This window comes from Fusarium verticillioides, chromosome 7 (assembly GCF_000149555.1).
Source record: "Fusarium verticillioides 7600 chromosome 7, whole genome shotgun sequence".
Lineage (NCBI taxonomy): Eukaryota > Fungi > Ascomycota > Sordariomycetes > Hypocreales > Nectriaceae > Fusarium > Fusarium verticillioides.
The window spans coordinates 60,364-78,465 of NC_031681.1; the positions used below are offsets into that span (position 1 = coordinate 60,364).

The 18,102-nt window shown below is 47.2% G+C and overlaps 11 protein-coding genes across 11 annotated transcripts in view; 3 read left to right on the top strand and 8 right to left on the bottom strand.

Annotated features, from left to right (window-relative positions):
• Nucleotides 1-213: 213 nt before the first annotated feature.
• FVEG_06515 (hypothetical protein) lies at nucleotides 214-1,777 on the bottom strand (the record flags this gene model as incomplete). Its single annotated transcript, XM_018894910.1, has 5 exons — nucleotides 214-683; nucleotides 737-918; nucleotides 974-1,194; nucleotides 1,247-1,375; nucleotides 1,436-1,777. 5 exons carry the CDS (start codon nucleotides 1,775-1,777, stop codon nucleotides 214-216), a joined length of 1,344 nt encoding a protein of 447 aa, XP_018752060.1.
• Nucleotides 1,778-2,448: 671 nt separating this feature from the next.
• FVEG_15873 (hypothetical protein) lies at nucleotides 2,449-4,052 on the bottom strand (the record flags this gene model as incomplete). The annotated part of the gene is made up of 3 exons (XM_018905099.1): nucleotides 2,449-3,427; nucleotides 3,487-3,595; nucleotides 3,653-4,052. 3 exons carry the CDS (start codon nucleotides 4,050-4,052, stop codon nucleotides 2,449-2,451), a joined length of 1,488 nt encoding a protein of 495 aa, XP_018752061.1.
• A 97-nt stretch (nucleotides 4,053-4,149) lies between these two features.
• On the bottom strand, nucleotides 4,150-4,711 carry FVEG_06516 (hypothetical protein; the record flags this gene model as incomplete). Its single annotated transcript, XM_018894911.1, has 2 exons — nucleotides 4,150-4,526; nucleotides 4,681-4,711. The coding sequence occupies 2 exons, from the start codon at nucleotides 4,709-4,711 to the stop codon at nucleotides 4,150-4,152; spliced, it is 408 nt and encodes a 135-aa protein (XP_018752062.1).
• Nucleotides 4,712-5,798: 1,087 nt separating this feature from the next.
• On the top strand, nucleotides 5,799-8,356 carry FVEG_06517 (hypothetical protein; the record flags this gene model as incomplete). Its single annotated transcript, XM_018894912.1, has 3 exons — nucleotides 5,799-5,969; nucleotides 6,022-6,269; nucleotides 7,564-8,356. 3 exons carry the CDS (start codon nucleotides 5,799-5,801, stop codon nucleotides 8,354-8,356), a joined length of 1,212 nt encoding a protein of 403 aa, XP_018752063.1.
• Nucleotides 8,357-8,708: 352 nt separating this feature from the next.
• Nucleotides 8,709-8,948, bottom strand: FVEG_15874 (hypothetical protein; the record flags this gene model as incomplete). Its single annotated transcript, XM_018905100.1, has 1 exon — nucleotides 8,709-8,948. One exon carries the CDS (start codon nucleotides 8,946-8,948, stop codon nucleotides 8,709-8,711), a length of 240 nt encoding a protein of 79 aa, XP_018752064.1.
• Nucleotides 8,949-9,366: 418 nt separating this feature from the next.
• FVEG_06518 (hypothetical protein) lies at nucleotides 9,367-9,516 on the bottom strand (the record flags this gene model as incomplete). The annotated part of the gene is made up of 1 exon (XM_018894913.1): nucleotides 9,367-9,516. One exon carries the CDS (start codon nucleotides 9,514-9,516, stop codon nucleotides 9,367-9,369), a length of 150 nt encoding a protein of 49 aa, XP_018752065.1.
• A 1,860-nt stretch (nucleotides 9,517-11,376) lies between these two features.
• On the top strand, nucleotides 11,377-11,610 carry FVEG_15875 (hypothetical protein; the record flags this gene model as incomplete). The annotated part of the gene is made up of 1 exon (XM_018905101.1): nucleotides 11,377-11,610. One exon carries the CDS (start codon nucleotides 11,377-11,379, stop codon nucleotides 11,608-11,610), a length of 234 nt encoding a protein of 77 aa, XP_018752066.1.
• A 1,239-nt stretch (nucleotides 11,611-12,849) lies between these two features.
• FVEG_06519 (hypothetical protein) lies at nucleotides 12,850-13,330 on the bottom strand (the record flags this gene model as incomplete). Its single annotated transcript, XM_018894914.1, has 2 exons — nucleotides 12,850-13,214; nucleotides 13,264-13,330. 2 exons carry the CDS (start codon nucleotides 13,328-13,330, stop codon nucleotides 12,850-12,852), a joined length of 432 nt encoding a protein of 143 aa, XP_018752067.1.
• Nucleotides 13,331-13,991: 661 nt separating this feature from the next.
• On the top strand, nucleotides 13,992-14,933 carry FVEG_06520 (hypothetical protein; the record flags this gene model as incomplete). Its single annotated transcript, XM_018894915.1, has 2 exons — nucleotides 13,992-14,220; nucleotides 14,275-14,933. 2 exons carry the CDS (start codon nucleotides 13,992-13,994, stop codon nucleotides 14,931-14,933), a joined length of 888 nt encoding a protein of 295 aa, XP_018752068.1.
• Nucleotides 14,934-16,131: 1,198 nt separating this feature from the next.
• Nucleotides 16,132-16,521, bottom strand: FVEG_06521 (hypothetical protein; the record flags this gene model as incomplete). Its single annotated transcript, XM_018894916.1, has 1 exon — nucleotides 16,132-16,521. One exon carries the CDS (start codon nucleotides 16,519-16,521, stop codon nucleotides 16,132-16,134), a length of 390 nt encoding a protein of 129 aa, XP_018752069.1.
• Nucleotides 16,522-17,042: 521 nt separating this feature from the next.
• FVEG_06522 (hypothetical protein) overlaps nucleotides 17,043-18,102 on the bottom strand; it is a 2,586-nt gene continuing 1,526 nt past the window's right edge. Inside the window, exon 2 of the mRNA XM_018894917.1 lies at nucleotides 17,043-18,065. Within this exon, the coding sequence (XP_018752070.1) occupies nucleotides 17,150-18,065 (916 nt within the window). The 3' untranslated portion in view covers nucleotides 17,043-17,149. The remainder of the gene's footprint in view (nucleotides 18,066-18,102) is intronic.

The window sequence follows — 18,102 nt, forward strand, 5'->3', positions numbered from 1 at the left end:
GTCTCGTAAGATGGGCGGAATTCCTGTTCCGTTTGGTATGGCACATGATGACATTGTCGTGATGTGGTGTTAAATGAGGAGGACTGCGGGAAGTTAGAACATTGCTTTTGTACGAACTTCGTGTTACATGATACAGCTCAACTATGGACTTATACACGGGTCCATAAGGATGCAAGTTTGAGTAACATGGTCCTTATCTATATTCGGAGCCTTCTAACTAAGAAATTCACTCCCAGCAAAGTCTCCCAAAGCCGTAACTTCCTCCAAGCACTGAGCAATAACATGTAGAGCTTTGACCAGATCCTCCTCTGTAATTGTCAAAGGTGGGCTAAATCTCAAACGATCCGCACCAATATCGACAAGGACACCGTGATGAGCAGCGAGAGCCTGGACTCGTCGGGGGGTTACGCCCGGTTCACTCTGATCGAGAACCAAAGATTGAAAAAGCGCGATTCCTCGAAGCTCTTTTACATGTGGCGGGTTAAGCTCCTTGATCGTCTTCTCCAGGACTCTTCCAAGACGTTCAGAACGCTCCGAGATCTTCTCGTCTTCCAGGACATCTAGCGTAGCGAGAGCAGCCGAGAGAGCAATAGGAGAAGCTCCAAACGTTGAAAGAACTTCGTTTTTGCTTAGCAAATCCATAACATGCTTCTTGCCCATAATGACGGACATGGGGTAGTATCCTATAGCAGATTAGCCAACAATGATAATTATGAGTAATTGGAACTTGGCCAACCTCCCGTGATGCCCTTGGCCATTGTCACCATATCAGGCTCAAGCTCCGGTTCGTGGTGAAAGGAAAGGTCTTTTCCCGTTCGGCCATACCCAGCCTGGATCTCGTCATAAATCAAGAGGACATTATGCTTTCTGCATAATCCTTGTGCACCTTTCAAGTAGCCCTTGGGAGGAACAATTGTTCTGATTGAACAGTCAGCGATTGGGCACTCGATTCGACTGTTCGTTTGGTACTAACCCCGCCCAGCCTTGGACAGGCTCAACGAAAAGCGCAGCAATCCTTTCGCCATCCTCCTCAAATACTTTCTCAAAGCTTCTTAAATCCCCAAAAGGAATAAGTTTACCACTTGTAGGAGCGTAAGATCCAATGTTGGGAGATGTTGTCCGAAATCTGCGTTCCATGAGTTTCAGCACAGGAAGTTGTGAGTTAGGGCTGGTGAAACTAACGTTTGTGGGAAACTGTGGCCATGGGCATGGTAGACAGGGTCAGGCCGTGGTAGCATTGATCTACCGTGAGAACATGAGCCTGGTCCTGCGGTATCCCTTTCTTGAGATACGCCCATTTGCGTGCAATCTTGACGGCCGATTCCACTGCCTCAGATCCGCTCAGCATGGTCGCAATTGAGTCAAACCCGAATTTCTAACGGAATTAGGATTTGCCATCTCAGCAAAGGTTAGCTGGAATTCCATCGTTACTTACTTTAGTGAGCCGCTCTGCGAATTCCACGTACAATGGGCTGATGTAAGCCGTTCCACTTAGCGGCATCTTGTAGACTTGGTCCGCAGCTGCTTTAGCGATCTTGGGATGAGAATAGCCAAAGTTCATGACGGCAAATTGGCCAATGAAGTCTATATATTCCTTGCCATCTACATCGACGACGGTATGACCCTTAGCCGATTCAACAGCAACTGGCAGTGTTGGGAACTCTCCCCTGATGTGCTTGGACCAAGTCTCTACATGGCGCGCAGTTTTCTCAGACAGCACGGGTGTGATGTTGAGTTTGCTGGTAGGTAATCGAGGGCTGGTTGCAGATGGAGCCATGGTGCAAGTTGTCTTGGTACGGCTTGAGCGATTGCATGAAGTTGTCTATTGTTACTGTTAAGGCACCCTAAGTCTTACGGGAGCTATTTATCCATGGCCACTGAGCAGCTGGATCATATCTAATTATCATCTGAATACAGGAGGGATTATGGCTCGCATTTCCCATGTGGGAAAGGTAAGACTCGGAACCCGAAGTGATTCAAAACATCGTCTGAACGTCATCAAGAACAGTTTGTGGAACCGGTTCGCAGACCGGAGCAATAGCCGGGAACGATCCCGTCCCTTTCTATTCGTTAAGAAGATTGCGAAAGAGCGGAGAGTTTGCAGCATTACGCCCATTTTGGGATGCGACACGCATCTCCATTTTGGGCTTAAGCTGGTTTCCTGTACCCCACCCGGAGCCTGCAGTAATCGTGGATGATATCTGCCATACAGTTAGGAGGTTTGAGACGCCTTGTTGGCCATTGGAAACAGGTTCAATAATAATTGCCTAGCAGATGCACTCAGAACTCCCATTTGATACGAATGTCAACTTAAAGCCGGTGCCAAGGTACTGTTCACCAGTGTAAAATATCTTTACCGGCTTAAATTCCGTTTCAAATAGCTATTTGCTAAATTATAGAATGCATTGCTTGAGAGTCCTTAATTCGGATGTTCATATCATTATCCATTCAAGGGAGGTCCCAAGGCCCTTTGGACACCAGGTCGTGATATTCCCTGTCACTGAGACTCCAAATGTCTTCTGTCAAAGACATCATAAGCTCTCTAGAACGATCTGGATATATGATTATCATCTCATCGTGTTTTTGGCGCACCCATTCACGGTCCAGAGGTACGATAGCCTCTCGTGCAGCCATATAGAACGGAATTGGCAATGAGGAGTCTGGCCCACAGCCCGGAGGGAGTCTATCAATAAGAGAGAAAAGATGCTTTCGGTAAAGTTGAACCCGACTTGACGCTGTGGGATCCATAAATACTCGCCGCGCAAGGAGAAGGTGCGCCATCCAGTAAAAGCATGCATTCAGGGTACTTAGATGGTCATCTTGGGAGGGAGGGACAGACAGGGGGCTGTTTGATCGAGCAGCTATATTTAGTGGCATCGGGTACTTTCGTGATCCCCAGTCTCGCATAGTGGTTTCGAGTTGATACGCTTGAGCGAGCCGTACGTCATTCTCCAACTCAACGTCAGTTGCCAATATCGATATATTCGCCAAAAAAGAAAGTACAGGCTGAGGGCAGCCAGTCAGTTCGCGAAAGGACGGCCCAGGTACGTCAGCTTCCTCATGCTGCTGATACAAGATGAAAGATTCGGGTGCGAGGGGCTTCCGGCGCCGCAAGAGAGACATGATGATATCAATCATGGCAAATCGCTGCACTAAGAAGCGAGAATAGAATCCGTCAGGCATCTTGTCGATATATCGTAGTTCAACCACCAGCTTGAATGCATTTCGAAGATGTGTGTCCGTCGTGAGGCTACCAGTCATAACCTCCGAAGCGATGTGAATGAGATATGCTGCAAGGGTAACTTCTCTCAGGGATAAGACTGAAAACGCATGATTCTCTATTGATAAAGACAACTCTTCCGTAGTATTGAAAGTCGGAGAAATCGTTCCATACTCCGCAACGATCTCAAAGCTTGTGACCGACGCTCTTCCAGAGTTTTCAGGTCACCTCTGCAATAGTTGTACATATTTGCAGCTGACACATACAAGAACGTATGTAAGAGTAGCGGATATGAGATGGAGATTCTGCAAAGCTCACGAAACGGATTTCCAGGACTATCAAGAGCTGGAATCCGAGGAGAAGCATCGGTCATAACTGACAAGACACAATGTTAATTTTAGTAAATGGACGACGGAGTTTAAAAAAGCTTACAGTAGTTGAATGCGATTTCCTCAGTGCAAGCGGGAAGGCTTGGTGTTGGCGGTGCTAAGCTGTGCTCAAAGGTCTTGGTGGTACCAAATACGGTATCGTTACCTGATTTTGATCTCTCGACTTCATGTTCGCTTTCGATGATCTCTAACAAAGCGTCTCCATCACTTGGGACAGAGTCCAACTGGATACTTGTCGGGTCTGGTATCAATTGCCCGCTTAGGCTGTCGCCTATAGCAGGTACATGATCCTCGTATTGGGCGGATAATGTCGTGAGGTCCTGATCCATCACAAATGCGTTGAGCCAGTTGCTGTCAAACTGCACATTTGGAAGGTCGTCGAAATATAAGCTCATGTCGCTGTTCCCTCGAGTCAAACCTTCTAGATCCTGCAGTGAAGGCATTTGCTGGTGTGTAGTGGCAGGACTAATGGAGGTCAGGCGTATGCAAAGCATCTAGAGTTGGTACAGATCTAGAACAAACCCCATCTCGATGTTCAATCTATCCCGAACGTAACTGGTTGTCGTTATCGTAAGACGCCGTGCCCAAGTTTGAGCTTTGACCTTGATCGAGAGTCTGGGCCTCGTTTTGGCATTTGTTCAAGACCTGGCCGCTGTTATCGCTTTGATGTGCATCTTGCCATCGGCCACGCTTACGCTGTTGTCGACCCCTATTCTGGGCCGGTCTTTGCCTCTCGTCTGGAATAACCCTTTTGGTACCTGCGTTGAACGAAACATCAGGAACAACAAACACATCGCCAACGGGCGCCCAACGGAATTCGTTTGTGTAGTCGCAAGTGCGGCCTGACTTTTGGCAGAGTGTGCAGACAGGCCGCTTCTCATCGCATTTTCTATGACGCTTCCTGCAAGTCAGGCAACCTAGTGAACCGATTAGCCAGGTCACGATGTGTGCAAATGAGACAAAAACAAGGGAACGCTGCCTCAAATAACAGGTCATATAACTGAGATTGAGTGAGGGGGATAGCAAAAGTAAAACAAGGATATATATATATATCCTTCTTGTTGAACGCACCTTGTCGTGAGCGAATTTCAGGTCGCTGCATGATAAGACTGCTCTGCAAACAAACGGATTGGGAAAGGTGAGTGGAATTGAAGTTACGGATGAGTGAAGGGCGTTGCGGGGTAAAGAAAGTGACCCGGGATCCCAAAAAGAGTATAACGTAAGAATTCACTAATGCGGTTGGTGTACTCCGTAGATATCACGGTATCTAGTGGCTGCGCTGTCTAAAACTTACGGTAGAGATTGGCGGGAATATGCAATTTATTTAGTTCGCTACAACATAGCAGAGCCCAGCGTCGTGCAATAACCGATTATATGATAAAACGGCAGCTACAGCTTTTTAGTCTGCAATGGCGACAGCCGCTGAACAATGGTCGAAAAACAACTGACCTCTGAACAACCAGAGTCTTAGTGCTGCTCATACACTGTTAACACACTGAACTCATAGAATCATAAACAGAACTGTACTACTAATGATTCCATATCAATCTTTTACCAAGTTTAACATGTCCCATAACAGAATCCATTCAGAACTGCCAACAACGATTGCAGAGCCTTCACCAAATTGTTATCTTTTAAATACAGCTTGCGGTGTGTTCACGTGCACCAGTGTTGCCTCGGTAGTCGGCTAATTAATGCACCACCTTGCACGCCAACAACTTGAGCTGCTGACCCGGCATTGAGTCCCTAGTCGCGCTCCGTACCAAGTTTTCGTATCAGCCTTAAAGTTAGTTTTGCCCACTAGTGGCTGCTTCCGAACTCGCAGTCTCTCTACCTTGTCGAATTGTTGTTGCGCTCGAGCCTCGGGTAGATTCCGTGTCGCAAGCTAGACCTAATTTTGAAAAGCGAACTAAGTGGTAGCCTCTTAATGATTTTCGTTCCGCCTGTTTTGCGCATATTACTTTCCACTGCGTCATCATGAGAAGCCATGATCTGATTCCAGTGGCTTCGCTGTTTATATGCTGCGGGATTCCTTCTTGGGTGCAGGGAAGTGATGATTGCTTTGACCTCTTGACAGCCTTTGCCCTATCGCGCAATATAAAACAGCATTCATTTCCAACAACTTTTCACTTTGACCTTATTGTTTAATATATGAGTTGAAATCTGCACTGAAACTTGAATCACTCAACATGGAGGCCAAACAATACAGCAGACCCTCGCAAAAACAAAAGCCACAGCGGCCTACCAACCTGGTGTTAGCACTTCGAGCACTCGTTCTTGGAGTCACAATTGCCGGGATCGTCGTCTCCTCTATCCCTGCCCCGAAGAACTTTATTGCAATTGGAATACTGGGACCAGCTGTAAGTGGGCATATCATATCAACATGCTGACCTCCATGTATTGACGAATTAGTTCGTCACGACTTTCTGCTGGTCGGCTATAGAAATTCTCTACCCTTTGGTCAGAATCTTCCCGCCAGCCTATGTATCATTCCGCATTCTTGTCGACTGCGTCATTGTAATCGGATCAATAATCTGCCTGATCTGCTTTGGTCTATTCCGGGATTGGTGGCCCGGGGGTAGCGCTCTCAGTTCAGAAGACGCGCCTTTGGCTCGAGAGACACTATTCCAAGCAGCTCTGGGACTCGCCTGCGCCTCAACGTAAGTTTTGCATCAATCCATCAGAAAAAAATTTACTTAATGTCTACTTAGAGTTCTCCAGATTGTAATCTGCATTACTCAACTTTTGGAAAAATAGCCTGTGGCCAAGGATTGACAGGATGATCAGGTTGGCTACAGACGTGCAGATGATTATTGTGCTAGAGCCCTGCTTTGTACAGTACTCCTTGAGTACGAGTCCCGCTGGTCGAAGGCTTTTTGTAGAATAAATAGTTTCCATATGTGTTCCAACCTTTAGCCAACCTACACACTATAGATTAATCAAGCGACATATATGTCTAGGTTAAGCACGGATCTGCATTGATTGAGCAACCTGTATTGTCACCTGCGAACCGGTCACATGACGTAAACAGTCCCTCGATCCTCTAGGTTCTCTTTACTAGAATAAGCTTACAGCCACAGATCTTAACTATAAATAACACTTCTAGCCTATAACTTAGATATTAATACTATAATAACTAACTAATAGCTATAGTAAAATACTAATATTATTAAAACCTAAAAGATAACTTATTTGCCTGCTATTATGGGTTATAAGAAGGTGTCCCTCGATCCTCGCTAGTCAATAGGGGGCACGCCCTGGCAAGTAAACCTTGATATGGTGCATGCAGATACTTGTGTAGGAAAAGTCAGATCAAGGTTTCAATCAGGCTTCGCTGTAATCTAAACTCTCACTTTCTTATTGTTCTGTATGGCTGAGCCAGAAACATGCGTAACTATGGATGACGGCCGGCGGCCTATAAGGTTAAGCTTTAGGCTGGAAACTCTCTTTAATATTAGAGTTTTCAAGCAGCTTCGAGTTGGAAGTAGGCCGCGAGTTAGCTTTCAGCCTTCCAATTATAAGAGTGAGTTCCTTGCTCCCTTGCATCCGTCTTCACTTTCTTCTGCACTTCAATCTTCACCCGTCGACATCACGACATCGCTATGTCTTCTGAACCCAACACTCACCATTCCCAAAAAGCAGATCATGTCATCCACAGAACCCGTCGACGTTTGATGGCCACGGTTGCCAAGGAATATGATCGTGTCGTCGCAGCAGATCCGGCGCTAGACTTACCAGGACCCTTCACAGACAGGGACCAGATCCTCCATTAGCTGCGTGCGCTTAAGGAAAAAGAGCACTGGGAGATTACTTACGCACGATTTTCTCGAGAGCCTTTGTACTGCATATTTCCAGCCCGTCAAGATAGCGTAGAGTGGTACCTTGACTACTATGGTGCTCAACATTTCATCGACTGTCATAACAAGTCTGTCGCGATGTATCTCTGTTATCCAGAAAGGAATCAGATACAGCTGCTGGCGGTGTCTTGAACTCTCTCGACCCCTGGCTTTACCGTCATTGGTTCAAGCCATATGATTCTGATATAGAGCATGGTCGCTACATTGCGAAATCTATCACGTTTAGGCATCATACTAGAGACATTGAACCAACGCTCGCGGATGTCTCGGAATTTCATCAGAAGCTCATCCAAAGTTTCTCGTCTGATATTTCTAGAGGCGTCGCACCTGAGATGCTTCAGAAACTATTTGTTCCACCTTTCCCTACACCATTGGGACAGCTACAAGAGGATTTGCATATGATGTTGAGCAGAACCCACACGATCCATCCTCTATTCAAGTCCCTCTTCATGGTCTTCCATCAAACGAAAGTGTCAAGAAGAGAACGTTTTACAGTTGAAGAGATTGATAACCTTCCTGTATCTCTGGTATCTACTGGAACTACAGAAGGTCTCAGTAGGCCCATATCATTCCACAGTTTGTGTTGCAACGGACAGACTTTCGCTGATCACATGGCATCTGGCAGCTCTGTCCGCAGTGTGAGAACGAGCCTCAAGTCAGCGATAAGATTTATTATGGACTTGGAAAAGCGAGAAGAGGGATTTTGGAGAGGAAGACTGAGCCCGCCGCTCGCTGACCACTCAGTAGACATTGAAAAAGAAGCCCGAGAGCTTGGATGGGATGTCGCGACGCATGGAAAGTTACCACTGGATATACCATCCTCGAAATGGGTGAACAGACGCAAATACACAGAGTGGGCCGGACCGGAGCTCTGCACCACCTTAACCTAGTACATGTCATGATGCGATTCAGGAGGTTTTCATCCAACTATATCCTGGAAGACGATTGGTGGTGGTGGAAATTGGACAACGAACCACCAGGGACTGGGGTTATAGAGTTGATAGATAAGGTGGTATCTGTTTTAACTACGCCTTGGAAAGTGACCCCCTACATTTTCTTGATAGGAAATCTGGTCCTTTTGTATGGGGGCTATTTATTATTGGCCTGGAAGACATCTACTTAATACAAAGAGGGCTAGGACCCGGGTTCAACGAGCACTTTAAATCGAGGCTCTAGCATAATTGCCACCTCCATATCGGAAGGCAACCTGCTTATGCAGCTTATGACAACGACTTTGGTATATTATATTTCTCCGATACATAAACCACTGCATTTCGAATCGGCGACGGCATAGCGATGTGCATAGTAATCAAGGCCCATGCAGACCTTTGCAGGGTCGACGCCGGTGTAGTATAGTTGCAGTGACCGGTTGGCAATCTCGGGGATGTTTGTGTAGCCAAGGGTGACGCGTACAATCTGCGTAACATCCTCATCCCAAGGCCCATGAAGATCATATGTCATGATTCCCCACGTATTCAACATGTTGATCTATCTCCTTCGGTTTGAACCACAGTAAGAACTAGCAGCTGGTGGAGATAGCGATACTGACTCCATACTTGGACCGAAATGAAGCCCGCATATCCTTAAGGAGTGGCACCTAGGAGTCTGTATCCTCCTTGCGGCCGCCTCGTATAGGGGCTCCCGGCCTTGGTGATCTAGTTAGTGGGTCGCCCATGAGTCGATCAACGGAAACAAAGTATAACTTGCTACTCCGACTTAAGATCAATGCCCTGAAAGCCGTGTTCATCAAGTAAACTGGTTAAAGACTTCATAAACCTTGCCCTACGCGCAGAGCTGGCAGGAAAGTCACTAAAGGTAGTCCTCATTGTCTAAGTTGTGGGTTAAAAGTGTTATTTGCAGTTGAGACTTGTGGCTGTGAGCTTATTCCGGCAGAGAGAACCTAGAGTCCTTTCTTCTTGAGACCTGTGAACTCCTTGTAGAGCTTCACATCGTCTTCATGCCACGGCTTGACCGTAAGCGTGTCTGGATCTATAGTAGCAAACGAGCCGTACAAGTGGGTGAGGCCATCGGTGCGTATTTGCTTGGGCATGATGCGGTTGCACTGCCGTTCGCGCACATTGGCAAACTGGTAGTAACCAATGTTCCTCGTAGAGACTGAGCGTCCGCCGCAAGATGGTGGCCTGATCTTTTTGCATCTGCCAAAACCATTTTGGCAAGAGTTGCCTGCGTACCAGGTCGACAAAAGTCGTCCTCAACGACACAGTAGCTTTACGCACTGCAACATAATTTGAGTGGACATTTGACCTTTCCGCCGAGGCTACCTTTGCTTCAAGCTGCCATCCGTCGCATCGCAACTAGAAACTGAGACCTTGGAGCCTTAGACTTTTTCTCCGTAGCCGCATTGCCCCTTCCTGCTGCAGCAGCTGCCACCAGGACAGGATGCCATAAAGTCGAATCGCCGCTTCGATTGGCGACGTTGCATCCATCCAAATTTGTCTGCAGCCCTAGAAGTCAGTGTCTTGCAGTCTTCGATTACTGCAGTAGAGCTTTCGTTCCCGTCACTCGCCGTGACAGCGCGTACGATATACGGTTCTTTAGCGGGCTTGTCTTCCTTTTGTTCCTCCAAAGAATCTTGAGCAAGTCCGAGAATCGGCAATAGTGGGACCTCGGGTAGAGCCAGCGAATTTTGGTGTAAGCCAAAACTGCCGAGAGCCCCAAAGGTATGTTGGTTGAGTAGACAAACCTTTTGCCCCTGTTCTCCCGCAGCGCCAAGGTGGCGCAAGATGTCTATTTAAGATGCTTACTGGTCCCGGCGCAAATGGACTTTGGACTTCTCGCTTATCCTTTTATCCCAGCCCTCGCTTCCATCCACATCCGTGCGCATACTCTTTTCTTTTCCCATGACTGTCAAACTTACCGCTCTCCTCACCGAAGTCCTCGGCAATTATCATGTATTGAATCTTATGAACTTGATCAGCCCTGTATTCTCTCAGCTATCGAACCTTCCAGTCGCCCGGATGTGACTCAGTCAACAAAACCTTCGACAGTTTAACCATGACGATCAGTCAGGTCGACTGGGCAAAGCCGAATGGGACAAAATGGAACTACTAATCGCGTAATTGGCAAATGTTATACCAACTATGGGTAATCTCAAGTCATTCTCCCTTGTGAGACATCATCGAACTATGAAAAACTCTCTCAAGCCCTGGTCAGAAGCTCAACTTTACAAGACTACGAGGTTAACAATTTCTTCCTTACTCAAGAGCCTTCCTGAAAGTTGCATTAGTCTGGAACTTGCGGTGGGAGACACAAATGATAGCAATCCCGACCCAGACCCCACGCATCTGTGCGAGGATCTACGACGCCTATTACCACGATTGCAGCACGTTCATATCAATTTAGACCCTGTGTGCAATACAATGCTAGGCACGTGGGACAAAGATAAGGTCTTCCATCCCATCCGCCTACCGCACCTAAGCAGTCTCCACTTGGTTTGCATTGAGAATAATGAGTGGGCAGATTTGCATCAGCCTCGGCCTTTATCAACCTGGCACTCGGTGGTCCATGGTTACAACAGGTAGCCAAGCTACCGGAAACATCATCCGCCTCCAAGATTACAGTTTTGGGAGTCTCACCATCAGGTGGCGAGTCTGACAAGTCCATATATCGGACTTTCCTGCGCTGTAACATAGGAAAAGAGGTCCGTGACACCAAAACATGGGCATTCCCGGTGACATGGCTGGCGGGCCACAGTCACACTCCGGCTCACTATATCCGGATGAGAAATGGGGAGGGATTTGTAGTCCTGGACAAGAGAGACTATATCGATATAGCTGGGGGGCGGCCATGGCGAACGCTGACTACAGGCGCAAGATTACCTACAGCATGGACTAGTGGCAAACCACTGATGTTAGATCATGGGATCTTCGAATACGCAGAGTGGCCCAACATGTACCCCGAAATGCATCCTATGCTGATACGCAATGAAAGGCTGGCTGGGCAGTGTCTTGTTGATGTTGACGAGCGTCAGGGGTATGATAATACGGCAAGTTTGGTGGAACAAACACCGGAAGGCTTTGTTCGGTATGGCGGACCTGTGTCCCGGAATTGGCAGCTGTATAGAGAAGATGAGGAAGGCCCAGAAGGCTGGAACCCTGGTGCACCAAACGGACCAGTGGGCTAAGGCGCATCTAGCTATCATTAATCCATTCACTTAGTTACTCACTTCATCATGGCCAAATTGAATTTAGCTCTGTCATTTGGCTATTGTTTCTTCTTTCTTTGCAGCCCAAGATGCAGCTGCAAAATTAATCCCTCGCCAGTTCAAGAATAAGCCTGCCCTTAAGGAGCAGCCAATTAAGCTGATGGGCCTGTCGCCTAAGTATCCAAGGCACCAAGATACGTCCAAGTACCGCAGTTGCTGGGCCTCAGGGGGCAAGAAGACACCAAATCATAATATAAGGTGTTGAATAAACTTAGTGAAGAGTTCCCTAAGCTTAGGCTAAATTTACCTAAACTTTCACCACTTAGGGTCAAGGCCCCGAGTTTTCTTTCCTCCCCTAGCTGGCATAACAATGACGGCTCAATTCCTCGCCAAGACATGATGATGGGGTTAACATGCGACGAAACCCGAGATCGAGTGGTCTGCACAGGAGATGGTTTCGGGTTTGCTGTCGATGTTCTTATGAGCGTCACAGTCAAGAACCTGTGCTGGTTCACGGTGGGTGGCAAAAGGCCCAAGTCAGACTGTGGCCGGATCTTGAGACGCATGATTGACGAGTGTGATACTAGCGACGTGAGGGTTAAGAAACATGGCATTATGAGTAGCAATGTAGATTGGGAGTTTGACTCTAACTACCGTGGCTGGTGGTCTAAGAACCAATGTTCAGCATAGCCTTGTGTTATGCAGTGATAGGACATCGTATAGTCGCTATCTTTGTCAGCAGCTTGATGACGTGGAATTGCTCTTCAGTCCTTCCATACACTGCAAAGATTGCACTGTCTTGCGCACTTGTCCATGCGCTTCTAGGCACCTCAATTTCGACATATGAGTTCCTGATTGTGGCGCAAATCGCAATGTGGCAAAGCTTTACTGTGTGAAATTCTGGAATCGGATCGTAGCAGTTGGATCTCTCCAATGCCTCGACCAAGACGCCTGGCATTGTTCTTCTGACTAGCAACTACTGGGAAACAACAGAGTGTTCTTGCTCGTCAGGATTTCAATACACATATATGGCACTACTAAAAGTACTAGATTTTGGGCGCGCGAGGTGGTAACAGTGCTTTGCTTTACTACATCGTTGGTCTTCGCACTCACCACTTACTTTCTTCACTGGGCTGCACTATACTGGGTTGTTAATGCTGAGCTTGTGCCTAACAAGGATGTTTATAACTCATAGAAGTTATTCTATGATAGGAATATTTATTCCTCACTTTCAGCCTCACGCTCTTCAATTCCGTCATCATCCATCTTCAAAGTGTAAGCTCTACCATATGCATTCTGAGGATCTCTCTTCTTGAAACCATCATCCTTCATCTTGAGGGTGTAGAACTTCCTGTAGGCATCCTGAGGGTCACGCTTCTCGAAACCATCGTCCTTCATCTTCAGAGTATAGGCCTTGCCATACGTATTTCTCTGAGGTTCACGCTTGTCAAGATCGTCTTCCAGGATGTACTTGACGCCGTAGCCAGGAGGCGTACGCTTGTCAAGGTCATCCTCTAAGATGTACTTGTTTCCATAAGTAGGAGGTGAAACAGGATTCGCCTCTCTCTCAGTAATTGCATTGCCTAAACTAGAGGTTAACTTTTATTGCCTGCCAGGTATAGTAAAACGTACCAGGAAGAGGGCTTGCAACTGCAAAGCTGCAAAGTGCGGCGGTGCTGAGGATCTGAGATAACTTCATTGTGGCTCGGTTTGCTATTGGGAACTGCTGTACTGTGAGACTTATTTCTTCTTCCACTGGATCTTGCAAAGGATGATTTCATCATTAAATACATCATCTATCATCTGCTATTTCGCACACCTCGTATATTTGTTCAAATCGGTCACTACTTGGAAGGGAAGGTCTTTTTGCTGCGGGGTAGATAAGGTTCACATATCCAACGAAATGCATCAATTAGTGTGCATCAACAGAAGTTCTTGTGATGATGCGTCACTGCATATCTCGTTTTGGTGTAGGATGGTGATGCCAGAGTCCAAAAACATCGCATCAAGAGAAGGCGTCTTACCGGAACTCGGCATCTGTCTTCAAAAGTACCCACTTTGAGATCCTCTTCGGAAACCCGAGATCTATCTCGGATTGCTGTGCCGGATTGATCGGCATCCTGCATCAAAAGTACCTTTGATATTCTGCTTAGGGAAGGTGGTTTTGTTTTGGCCCCCAGATTTGGTGATGATAATGAAATGCGACAAGATATCAGTAATAAAGCACTCCCATTGCTCAAGTTTACAATTCATCTTCCATAGCATTTAGGCTTTAATCTTTTGCAAACCTGGGAGTCATTGGACTTATTTCCACCCCCTCAGTCTGCTTGCCAACGGGATCTATGAACATAGCCAAAATCATGTCATTCAAAGAGGACAGAGGCTCCGATGAGAGTCTTCTAGGCAGTGACAGAGAGAGCGATGAGATCGAGTGGACTCGACCAAGCCAGCGACAGAGTTGGAGAAAGCATGCTTTGGTCGGTCTCAACCTTCTTCTCTTTCTGATATCTCTCGGTCTTTTCGGTGCTGCTTCCTTCCGACTTACCTCAGAATCCGAGATGGATTACATCCGCAAGACGTCCTTTTACTGTGAGTTTGCCTTCAGTCGCCTTGATGTCAACACTTAATTGACTTCTATTGAAGCTCCTGTCCTGGACTCAATCAACTTCAAGATGAGGCCTATTGAAACAGAGGGTGGCTTATTTGAAGCCAAGAATCCGTCCAAGTGGCGCAACTCCCTCAAGCCTGATCCGGAGGTTGATGAAGCGTGGGAGGATCTTGAGATCATTCGTGTCTTCCCTATCACCGAGGCTGAGGTTCGTCGACTGGGCAAAGACCCGGAGCTCCTTGTCAAGTTCCCCCAAGAGTATGGTCTTGGTGATAATGCTTACATGGCCCAAATCGACATGTTCCATCAGATCCACTGCCTCAACCTTCTTCGGCATCTAGCTTGGGCTGAATACAACCGCAATGGCACGGCAAAGAAGCCCTTCAGCGACTTGCATTGGATCCATGTAAGCCATTGCACAGACATCTTGATGCAGAATCTCATGTGTAATGGAAACTTGGACATCATCACCTTCAACTGGGTTGAGACTCAGTCGAATCCATTCCCAGACTTTGCTGTCAATCATCAGTGTCGGGATTTTGATGCGATATATGAGTGGCAGGACAAGCATTCAGTGCCAAAGGAATGGGGACGGAATGTCACTCGGCCGGCTGGTGCAAAGCAAATTCCAATTAGTGAAGAGTACTATCGTATATATGGGATCGAGAAGCCCCAGGTATCTACAACACCATAGTCACAACAGAATATCCAACCCCAACTTGATTGAGATCTTCTTAGAGACTCGAGACCCTCTTGACCACCTGAGCATCGAGAAATATTACCGGGGAGACCCTTGGTGCATGGCTTAATCCCTGAGATATGAGGCCCAATTGTTCATCGACATCCGCTCCGCTTCGACCTCAAACAGACCTTTCGGTGTCTCCCATTCTTTGGCGAAGAACCTGACACAAATTTGCAACATCCAATCCTCCTCTCACATTTCTCTTCAATGAGAATTGCCACCGCATGTGCAGTGTTGTACGTGATATCTGGAGCAGAACGATATGGTCCGACCCCCAGTCTACAACCACCATAGATAGCGGCAAGCCTCGTGTCTCCTATGTTCATCTTGGCCTTCGTCATGTGAGAGATGAGCACCTGGCAGTCTGACTGACGCGCGAGATAGTTGGCACGGTCGCAGTTTATCTTGAACGTAGCACGTTTGACAAGGTTCTCGTCCGGGGTCGCGTCCACAATCGCCTTGATGAGATCTAAATGGGTATCGTCGCTGCTAGTACTCGCGTAGAAGGCAACGGCTTCAGCCGTAAATCTCGCAGAGAAGATAACAGAAAATCTTCCACATCATGGTCAAACGCACATAAACAAAAGCACTATTGTTACTTGCGGTTTGGCGATGACATGTTAGAGAGAGGGATATATACTAAGGTTGACAAGTATCAAACATTTAAAGCCTATCTGTATTAAGATCGGGGTTATCTTATCTAAGACTGTTTCTTATAATCGCTACATTCAACAACGTTAGCAGGGTTTACACAAAGCCTACCGTGCCATCTTTGCATTAATGCCTGAATAGTGTGAGACTTTGTTGGTCCTCATTGTGTGTTGGTTCTGATTTCTGTGTTCTAGCCGCCCTCAGGGGCCTTTATTACTTCGTCCAATTGGCTGGGTTAGACACGTGCCATCCTCAAATGCCGACACATCTAAAATATCGGCATTTTGAGCATGTTTTCTCAAGTGATCGATGCTCTTTGACGTTGGCTTTCGTGAATGAGCAAGGGCATATCCTCGTATTTCATGCTATGACACTATGAGTTGTAGACAGGCCGCTAACCATTCAATGAATCCTTTTCAAAAGGTCCAACTAGTCTTTCAGCCTACCCTGCTCAATCACACCACCTCGTCTTCTCGTCTCCGTCTTCTTCTCCACATCTTCAGTCTCGAGAGTCCATCCATTCAGTGTCAAAGATGATCTTGAGGACCTCCGGGTGCCCGTCTGTACTACTAGACGTTCGATAGAGCTCCAGAGCCTCTGCCCATAGCCCTGGCTCGTTTGTCTTTGCTTCAACTGCATCTTCCCTGATTTGATCAAGTATCGTGATATCAGGATTCGGGCCTTCGCCAATGATGACACCGTTTTCTACCCCTCCCTCGATGCAGTAGCGAGCCCAAATCGCGTCCCCATATCGTTGCTCTCGAATTGATTCCATATACATAGTTTTCCATGGCTCGACAAATGTTACCATTGTCTGAGTCAGTACTTCATGAATGGAAATGTCAATGAATAGCTCCTCGACTGGGTGCATGATACCAGGGTCGCTCATTTTGAGGCTGTTTTATGTCAACATGACACAAAATCTAAGGAAGGGTTGGTCCCTACGATGATGAATCCGGTCCAACTCGATATCAACTGATGCGATAAGAAAGGATAATGAGGTTTATAAAATGTGAGACCGAACCATAGGGAGAAGGACAACGATGGATTCGGAGGGGCGCGCCTGTTGCTTTTATCTTAGGGGCAATCAGGCAACGGGCTGCAGTTGGCGAGCTGGTAGGGTTCGTATTGTAATTGGGCTACCCACCTTAACACACCATACCTTGCTTGCCACAGCTCTCTAAGGGTCACGGCGTAAACGCATACTTAGGCGCCTATGCGTGAGATGGGAAAAGATTGGCGAATAACCATACAGCGTATGAGCAAGTTTTAAAGTCCTGGAATACAGTACCTCTTGCTGCAAAATAAGTCTATTTATGTACTGGATGTCCCTTTTGTTATCGGCGGGGTATTCCCTGCACCGAAATTTATGTGCCAGTGGAGACGTAAAGATAACATAGATAAAGGCTTTGTGGCTTATTTATTATGTATAAAGTTTATGGTGAGTGCAAAACACAGCTCATTTTGCTCGTAGAGGTTTCTATCCTGAAAAGGGAATGCTACATTCCGCTTGCTAATTACAATGCAATCTGAACTGTCTTTGACATGCTAGGAGTGCCCTGCGGCGACATGACAAAGAGATAGTAATAGCCAGGCAGAAGGATACCATTATCCTTGGGTAGCTTGACAGTGTACTGGTTGCCCTTGACTTGGAAGTCGGTGAGAGGGACACGCCTCTGGTCACTGTTGACGGAGTGTGTAGCACTTCCCATACGAACAAGAGACATCTTGACCTTGCCAGAAGTGTTAGTGACGTTGAACTTGAGAGTGCTACCGGCTTTGACAGGCTTCTGAGCCAGGTTCTGTATGATGGGGCGCTTAGCAATGGAGCCATCCTTGTTGAACAGGTAAGGAGGCTGGAAGATCTCTCCATCAGCGTGATCAGCTGTCTTGTCGCAGCCAGCAGTTGAACCACCAATCTTAGCAACGTAGCAGAGGCCGCCGCCACCGATAAATACCGTGGCATCGGGCAACAGGATAGATACAGAGTGGTAGTTGCGGGGTACAGCGTGAGGCGCAAGCTGAGTCCACTTGTTGGTGGCAGGGTTGTAGAGCTCGGGGACCAGGATACCATCAGTGTTGGTGAAAACCATTGCCTTGCGTTGACCTCCAGTCACAAGAACAGTTCCATCAGGGAGAACGACAGCGTTACCGAAGCCACGAGGGAAGGCCATATCAGCGACACGCTTGACGGAAGCTGGCTTGTAAGGAGCTCCAATGGTGGTGATGTGAGCACGCTTGTTGGCATCGCTTGCAGTGTAGTCCTGGGCACCACCAGCTGACAGAATCTTACCGGCAACGGCATCGTACATGACAAAGATACCGCACATGGCATCAGCGTTATCTCTCTTGCCAGACTTGACAATCGAGCCCTTTTGCTTGGTACCATACCAATGCTGTTCCTTGCTAGGGCCGGCTTGGAAGCACTGCCGTCTTCGACAAAGAGCAAGCGTGGTATCCTCACGCAGAT